Raw genomic sequence first — 7,960 nt, forward strand, 5'->3', positions numbered from 1 at the left:
AATAAGTCAACATCTTTTATTCTACCTATTTATTTATTGGCTTGTGCCCTGCCCAGTATTAAGTTTTACTTGCACCAAGTTTCATTTTATGTTATGAAATCCTGACAGGAGAGTTAAGTATGCTTACTGTCTTCCTAGTTTCTGTTCATAAGATCTAAATTGTAAGATTTTAAACAACTTTTTTTTACCTTTTATGAATTTTTTTTGTAAAGCTCATGTCTCAATGTTGTTAACACAAGTTTTCTATTTTATGGCTATTTGGCAATGTTACTTCTATATTACACATATATGTGTGTATATGTCGGTCCAAAAATACATGTGCAAGCCTAGGCACTTAGTTTAGTCTTAGTAGGATGTTGATGTACATACATTGTATGTACTTTGTAAAGCATTCTAGTCTTTAATTCAATTTAATCATATAACAAGTTAGAAGGCTAGAGAAAAATTTGTTAACAGAATATGTTCTGTGTCAATTTTGAACAAATAACACCACAATCCAACAGTTCTGACAAAAATATCATTGTTTTATTTCCTATGTATAGTACAGAATAAGGTAAAAATACTAGTTATATAAGGCTTCTAAAAGCTTTAACACAATGTATCAAACCACACAATATGTAAAATCAAATGGTAAGGAATGCATAGAAAGAAACAACAGTTCATCAACCAAGCAACTGTATCAATGAACAACTTTTCAGTTCCTGTTGAACAATGTACAAAATATTGACAAGACTATTCTAATGTGATCCCATCCTTATTCCTGGTAAGAAAAGGGGAGTAAATGGTCAAACAGCTCCAAGTTGTTTTGTGAATTCCATAAGTAAGACACTACAGCATTCAGTAGTCTTGGGTCATGGGAATAGTGAGATCACCATGACAACACCCATAAACAAGGTGAAGAGTATGATGGGAGTCAGGAATCCCCACACTGGCCACAGACCCACCATGCAGCACAGACCACCTGAAAAAGAAAATGGTACTAATCTTTTCACAATGAAGAAGATACTTTGACAATGCAAATCATAGTTCATAAGCTTTCTAACTAGTACTAGTACATGTATAGCCTAAAGAGGACAAGATTCTTAATCATTGATTAAGGATATCAATGTGCTTCTAAATAGTGTGTTTTGACTGTACCTACCAACGATGAAGCTAGCTGTAGCTGTGGGGATGGCGCTGGGGTACAGCTTCTCCCACTCATCAGTACTCACACCCTTGATCCAGGACAGCCACACGATCAGGAACACACCTGTGGGAAGGGTAAAGTCAGGTTCTATCACAAACCTTATGGATTGTATATTTAAGATACAAGTTCTCATGTGCAAATTGTTTGAATGGAATAAAACAGTTGTGCACATAGTGGCAATACAGGACCATCAGTGTTGGCACTCCAGAAAATGGGACAAAATAGAACATTTGACAAAAACACCTAAAATGTTGTCAAAAACCAGCCAGAGCCAAACCTCTGCTTGGAGAGTATTCCTATAGTACCAGCTGTAACAACAACATATAAATGGCTCCCTGGCATTGCTTATCAACCTGTGCACCTGAACATGTCAAGCTTTATCTTTGACCCTCTCCCTGCTATCTTTGGCTGTAACCAATACTTGAGCTAGTGCATAGATGTATCCCCAGCAAGGGGAAGGTTAAACTTTATAGTCTCCATCTCCTCACCTATAATAACATTCAGTCCCATCATCACAGCACCAGGAAACAACCACAGCCAGTTGATCCTGGGGTCCACTCTCAGGGCCACAGCAATGTCTGTGTAGTAAAACATGGCCATGGACGCCACCAGCCAGAAGATGGTGTGGACGTTGATGCGGGACAACTTCTCTTCCTTTGCTGGAGGTTTGTCCTGAGAGTCGTCCTGCAGCTGCTGCATGATGGACTCTGCCAGGCGGGTCTGAACCCTGCGACGCAGCACCGCAGACCTGTCGTTGTCGTCGGCCATTCTTGATTAGTCCTGATGAAAGATCAGTGATTTATTTATTTGGCTGTAAAAAGTACAGCCAGCCCAGGGTTACCCAACTAGCAACTAACCAGGCTAGTATTACAAAGGGTTTGCCCTGGTAACTGAACAATGTTCAAAATTCCATGGTTCAATACAAACTTTCACAAAGCATAATGAGACGTTTACGACTAAAATACAAAAGACTAAAAAGTTCATCAATTTGAAATTTTCTGAACATAAGAGACTTGTAAACTTCTTCAGGCCTGAAAAAAGGGATGGCATTGGTAAGATGATGACAATGAGACTAATTTCAGATTCTGAAGTAATATTATATATTGATTTATCATATCTGAACATGGTAGTTACCATGTATCACTACTACTTTTATTGCCATTTCAATTCACCGTAGAATATATTACTTATCTGACCATAACGTTACTTTTCACTCAGAGATACTCTTTAATAGGGAAAACAGTCTGTGTGATAAGAAATTATGAAACCACTTGACCCAAGAAGGTTCTTTCCTTGCTTGACCACACCTATAAAAAGACAGTGATTTGAATTGTTAACGTTACTTTTTTTTCGTTCACCGTAAAGCATGATTTACCTTCAAGCTCTCCTGCATATGAAAACCAGCTCCAAGTTGGTCTAAAGCTGTCCAAACCTTGCTGTTCTTCGAGTTGTTGTCAGTCAAAATGCTTCCGGGTATAAATGTTCACAAAGCTATTTGGACTATACCACTGTACATCGAAAATGGTGTGATGAAATCTTGCCTTTCTCCGTCAGCATTATTTCAACTTTTATTTATTTCAACTTTTATTTTTTCAAAACATGTCTTTTTATAAGTTAGAATTTCTTTTATAATCTTTTTCTATTGAAATATTTCTTTATCAAAGGCATTATCTTCACATTTTTTAAATATAGCTGTCTTTGGGTTCTGTTGAGTTGAACTCTTCTATTGACCTCTGACCGCTTCAGCACATGGCGCAGACGATATTCATGGTGCCCGTCACATAAAGATTTCTTTCCTTCAGAGTAGACTTGTACTCCCTTTGACCGTCTTACCATGGCGACTAGATTGTTCTCCAGGCATCTGTGGTACCCCGTGTTACAGTCAAGAGCCTTTACAACAAACGAGGCCGTCAGAAGCGGACTTCTAAAGCTGGAGCAAGGTGGGAGGGGGGCGACCAACGTCAGATCATGTGTAGCCAGGTACATGTCAACAGACGTGGACGTAGAAGACAGAATGCGAAAACCGAAGAAGTTTAAGAAGCCTAGGCGTGAGATCTCGGCACTGGAGAGACGTTTGATGAATCTATCTGAGCAGGAGGTGGATTTTACGTCGGAAAGCTCAGAGAGAGACTGGAGCACTGATGAAGATGACAGCAGACGTTTTTCCAAGGTCAAATTTCATGTATATTTAATACGTTTTGTCGTCTTATAATAAGTTATATGTTTTTGTATAGCAATACAGTGTCACTGGTAACGTTGAAAATTAATTTAGCAAGTATTAAAACTTACAGCTGTCAAGGAGTTCATATATGATATAACTTATAATGAAAAAATTGATTTTCATATTAGGTGAATTCCAATCATGTTCCTGTCTCCATGGAGCGAATCAGAGCCAAGAATATTGGGAACTTTGAGGAGGACTTTCTACGTGAGACTAAGTCAGCCCGACCCAGAGCTGGGAGACCTGCTCAGAAACCCTGGAAACAAGGTGGGTACAACAACAAAGTCTTGCGTAACATGAAGTTGTTTTAACTTATAGGTTTAATACAAGAATTCAACAATGAAGAGCGGTCTAAACTGAAACAGTCCTACCAGACCGGAAATTCTACTCTACTCTACTCTTTTCCAATCCTAAGCTTCTCATGTGGCCAAGCATTAAGCAACACAATACCTTGATAAGCCAATTCCTTTAATTACTGCCAAATTCGAATGGTCACTAATTTTTCTGTGGTGTCGAGTGGCTTAAGGCTAAGCTAGCGGACACGAGCGATAGATCACAGGTTCAATTTCTAGCATTCCTGGCTAGACATTGTGTCCTTGGGAAATGCAGTTATCACAACTATCCTCACTACATCCAGGTGTAAAAATTGGTACCTGACTTTGGTTCGGGAGATAAAAGGCAGTGGCGGGGTAGAGGGTCGGGCTCTGCCTTCCAGTACCGTGCCTTAGACACAATGGATTAACAACCCACTGCCCCTATGGCCTCAAAAAGGCTATGGAATTATCCTGAGAAAAGTAACTAATTTGGAATTTATTTTGCTCCCTAAATTTCCCAAGATTATGGAAGCTGGAGACATGACAGATGGAGGGATGAGGATGATGAGCCGTCGCCATGGCAACAGAGACGGAGACCACCACAGAGGTGGACAGAGGGTAGAAGAGACTATGGCGACGACGAAGACGTGTTGCCATGGGAACAGCCACAGAGGCAGCAGAGGAATGAGAACAGGTACAGCCCAAGCTGGGATGGTTCCAGCTCTCATGCAAAATTATTCAAGATACATCAATGAGGAGTGGCCTTTTGAATTCTCTAGAAAAAGTCTCTTTTTTTAAAATAATGCCTAGGAGAACGATTTAGTCAGACTAATGCCTTGGTAAAAATGGACTATTTGTATGTTATGTGTTTGAAATGCTTTAAATCACAGTTTTTTTATTTTTCATATTGACCTCTCCATCGCAAATTCATGACTCACGAATATATGTTTCCAATGGATTACTACTATACTACAGGATTTTTTCAACCGTAAACCCAAAACACCATGAAAATCTCCTATCCATTTTTACCACAAAATCATTTCCCTGTTTAAATAAATGAATATACAGGTATCTTTTTATTTACTATTTCAACTTTGTAGTCTTGAGAAGATTTCACCTCTAAAATCAAGTTTGTGACTTTTATATAATACCACAAGATCCAAAGATGGTTGATGTTCTTCAGATAGCCCTTGCCCACAAATTTCCCTATGTTTCTTCACAGGCATTAATTTATTCATTCATTCACAGGCAGTTGAAGCATGCCCCTGCAGTTGGTAATGAGTTCCTATATGGCATTGCCCCCTGCCTACTGGCCCTACAGAGGGGGCAGAGGTCATTCAGTCAGCTGTTCCTGAAGGATGGACCCTACCAGACAGGTGCAGACAGGATCGAGGAGATAGAAAGCCTGGCAGATGAGCAGGAAGTGAAAGTGGTCAGAATACCCAAACATCGAATGACAAAGATGATCGGTGAAGGAACACACCAGGTACGTATGTGGTTCCCTTATTTATCCAATAATTTTTCCAAGAAAGAATTTGTTTGTTTTGAATATTTGGTTTGTAAACAATAAGTTGGTAGATTTTTTTCTGTCATTGATACCTGAGGAGAAATAAAGAAAAATTAGATAGCCTGATTCCAGATAATAACAATTTATGATTATAAAGGTTGTGTTCTATACATTGTAGGGAGTGTGTTTAGAAGCTTCCAAAAGAAGAGCTGAGCCTCTTAACTTGGAAGATATCAGCCCAGCAGTAGAGTCGGAAACAGAGAGACCTCCTATCTGGCTGGTTTTGAATGAAGTACAGGTTTGTGACTTTCTTCACAATGGCAAACAGGCATATAGATGTTTAACCTCTAGCACTCTAAAGTAGCCGTTTGGTACCCGATTCCCTGTTAATTACAGAGTTGGGCAACAGAAAATTAACTTGTTGATACCAAGTCTATATAACCTCCTTGTTGATACTAAAGATTTTTGGTCTGCACTCTGCAAGATTGCAAAGGAATGTATGCCACATACCTGTTTCCCATGAATCCTGCTGTTAGTTCATAACTTTAACATCTTTAGTGTACCCCTCCACCAAACTACAAATGCATTTTTAATTTTCCTTTTTTTAGGATCCCATGAACTTTGGTGCCATCCTGAGGTCATCCTACTATCTTGGAGTGGACAGAATTATAGCCAGCAGCAGTAATTGGTAGGAATCTTGCAAACACAAATTCTCACATAACCTTCATACTTTTTTTAACAGAGCTCTATTTGTTACAACACTTTGTATGTTACTGTCAGTTGAGTAATTTTGAGGTTGAATATGAAGTTCAATAGAGATGTTTTCAGTTAATGTCAAATATGTTTATTGTAATGAGAAAAGCCTTAAGAACTGGACGTTATATACATGTATCCAAATGCTGGTTCTACTTTTGTAACTTTTTGCAGTTTATGCATACATCTTTGTTTATCTTGTGTCCATCTGTAGTAGCCCATTGACCCCTGTGGTGAGCAAAGCTAGTTCAGGAGCCATGGAAACCCAGACAGTATACTCTATGGAGGACATTCCAGCACTCTTACAGGTATGTCAGTACTGCAATTTGGAAAACAATTCAGCACTCTTGCAGGGTATATCTGTTTCATATTGCCAGCTGCATATAGAATAGATGGCTTCTAATGAAGTCTTTTCATCTTGCAGCTCTTTTTCTCTAAGTATATCCAGATAGTTCCATTTTATTCTTATGTATTATCTATAATATGTGCCCCAATACTTTTAAAGAAGATCATTACAGTGAAAAGATTGTCTTGGACTGCTAAGTTTATTTTGTACCATTTTCTCAGAACTTGAGCAGTTCTGGATGGACAGTTGTCGGAACAGTGGCAGCTACTGAAGACATGGAGGACACAGTTGTTTGTGGTGACTTTGCTCTGAGTGGACCTACAGTCCTCGTTCTTGGTAAGAGGACCTCTTCTCTTAGGTAGTCTCTACCATACTAACTACGCCAGCTTTAGGGATGATATTTGCCACCAAAGGGTTCCATTTTCAAGCGTGCTAATTATTGACCTTGCTGTGGACTGACTCTCCTGGCCAATTATTCCTTTTTTTGCCAAATTCTATGATCCATAAGCCCAAAGGAAGGCCTGGTGGAGGCTATCTCTTATGCTGCTTTGTTCCTATTATGAGACTGAAATGTTCAGAGACAACTTCCATTCTTTATAGAGGTTTATGTGTTTAGAGATGAATTCCATTGTTTTTACAATCAATGAAATGTACAACATTCACACTTCACAGGCAATGAGGGCCATGGGCTGAGCACAGAGCTGGAAAATTTGTGTACGACTAAGGTGACCATCCAGCCTGGGAGAGAACTGCATCCTGGGATTGATTCCCTCAACGTCTCAGTAGCAACAGGTGGGAAACAAGTCACCAATTGTATCATTAAAACATCACTGTAGTTTTCAGTTTGAGAACTGTATATTGATTGTGTTAGGGAGATACTAAGCAACATTTTCACCCATTTAACTTTGCAACTTTGCAAACAAATAACTCAAACATGAATCTTTGAATATGCTGAAAGGAGCCTTGTACAGTATCATGCATTGGTATTGGGTTTTGAACCCAGAAAATAAACAGTTTAAAGTACATGCACCCAGTGTTAAGAAACCTCACACATTGTAGCATCCAATATGATTCAAATCATGTTCTTTTTTTCAGGAATTCTGCTTCACAGCATCCTGTCCAGCAGAAAGTAGTTCAGCATTGCAGTGTTCAGGGAATTCATCTCCAATTTACTGTACTATGGAAGAACCTCACATTGACGTATGCTATGTAGCAGAAAGCCTGCTTCAGTATATTGTTGATAATAAGGCAAGATACTAGTAAGCAGTTGATGCCTATCAATCGCAAGCATTCAGGGTCTGATGCATGGCAGCTACAGACAAGCATAAGTCTCGCCTGGCTGATCTACTGTGGGTGCAGAACCTCTTATTAAGCCTTGTCTGCATTGTGCTTTGCATTGAAACATGTGGTAAGCACATGTAATGAACTGAACCTGTATGCAAATAATTAAGACAAACTATTGTAATGTAATATTGCAAGCAAGATGAGAAATAAAAAGAACAATGTCAATATCATTGATGTATTCATTGCTTTCTGCCTGAGATAAAATATATGTACATGTAGCTACGGCGACTCTGGTGGGAAGACATATTTTGTTTGTATATTATATAGTGTCTTCCTATATAATGCAAGC

General features: G+C 39.0%; 2 protein-coding genes across 2 annotated transcripts; one reads left to right on the forward strand and one right to left on the reverse strand.

Moving 5' to 3' along the window:
- Positions 1–503: 503 nt before the first annotated feature.
- Positions 504–2,697, reverse strand: LOC136441376 (transmembrane protein 128-like). The gene is made up of 4 exons (XM_066437640.1): positions 2,562–2,697; positions 1,675–1,966; positions 1,142–1,249; positions 504–961 (listed from the first exon to the last, which is right to left on the reverse strand). Exons 2-4 carry the CDS (start codon positions 1,952–1,954, stop codon positions 852–854), a joined length of 498 nt encoding a protein of 165 aa, XP_066293737.1. The 5' UTR covers positions 1,955–1,966; positions 2,562–2,697; the 3' UTR covers positions 504–851.
- A 205-nt stretch (positions 2,698–2,902) lies between these two features.
- On the forward strand, positions 2,903–7,841 carry LOC136441314 (rRNA methyltransferase 1, mitochondrial-like). Its single transcript, XM_066437540.1, has 10 exons — positions 2,903–3,356; positions 3,536–3,674; positions 4,244–4,415; positions 4,970–5,207; positions 5,407–5,526; positions 5,837–5,916; positions 6,196–6,289; positions 6,549–6,663; positions 7,000–7,119; positions 7,423–7,841. Exons 1-10 carry the CDS (start codon positions 3,021–3,023, stop codon positions 7,458–7,460), a joined length of 1,452 nt encoding a protein of 483 aa, XP_066293637.1. The 5' UTR covers positions 2,903–3,020; the 3' UTR covers positions 7,461–7,841.
- Positions 7,842–7,960: the final 119 nt, after the last annotated feature.

Source organism: Branchiostoma lanceolatum, chromosome 1, assembly GCF_035083965.1.
Source record: "Branchiostoma lanceolatum isolate klBraLanc5 chromosome 1, klBraLanc5.hap2, whole genome shotgun sequence".
NCBI lineage: Eukaryota > Metazoa > Chordata > Leptocardii > Amphioxiformes > Branchiostomatidae > Branchiostoma > Branchiostoma lanceolatum.

Coding starts and splice junctions, on each gene's coding strand:
- LOC136441314 (XM_066437540.1), top strand. CDS start 3,021: ATGGCGACTAGATTGTTCTCCAGGCATCTGTGGTACCCCGTGTTACAG. Junction 4,416..4,969: donor CAGCAGAGGAATGAGAACAG/GTACAGCCCAAG, acceptor ATTCATTCACAG/GCAGTTGAAGCATGCCCCTG. Junction 7,120..7,422: donor CAACGTCTCAGTAGCAACAG/GTGGGAAACAAG, acceptor TCTTTTTTTCAG/GAATTCTGCTTCACAGCATC.
- LOC136441376 (XM_066437640.1), bottom strand. CDS start 1,954: ATGGCCGACGACAACGACAGGTCTGCGGTGCTGCGTCGCAGGGTTCAG. Junction 1,250..1,674: donor GGGACTGAATGTTATTATAG/GTGAGGAGATGG, acceptor CCCTTCCCACAG/GTGTGTTCCTGATCGTGTGG. Junction 962..1,141: donor TACAGCTAGCTTCATCGTTG/GTAGGTACAGTC, acceptor TTTCTTTTTCAG/GTGGTCTGTGCTGCATGGTG.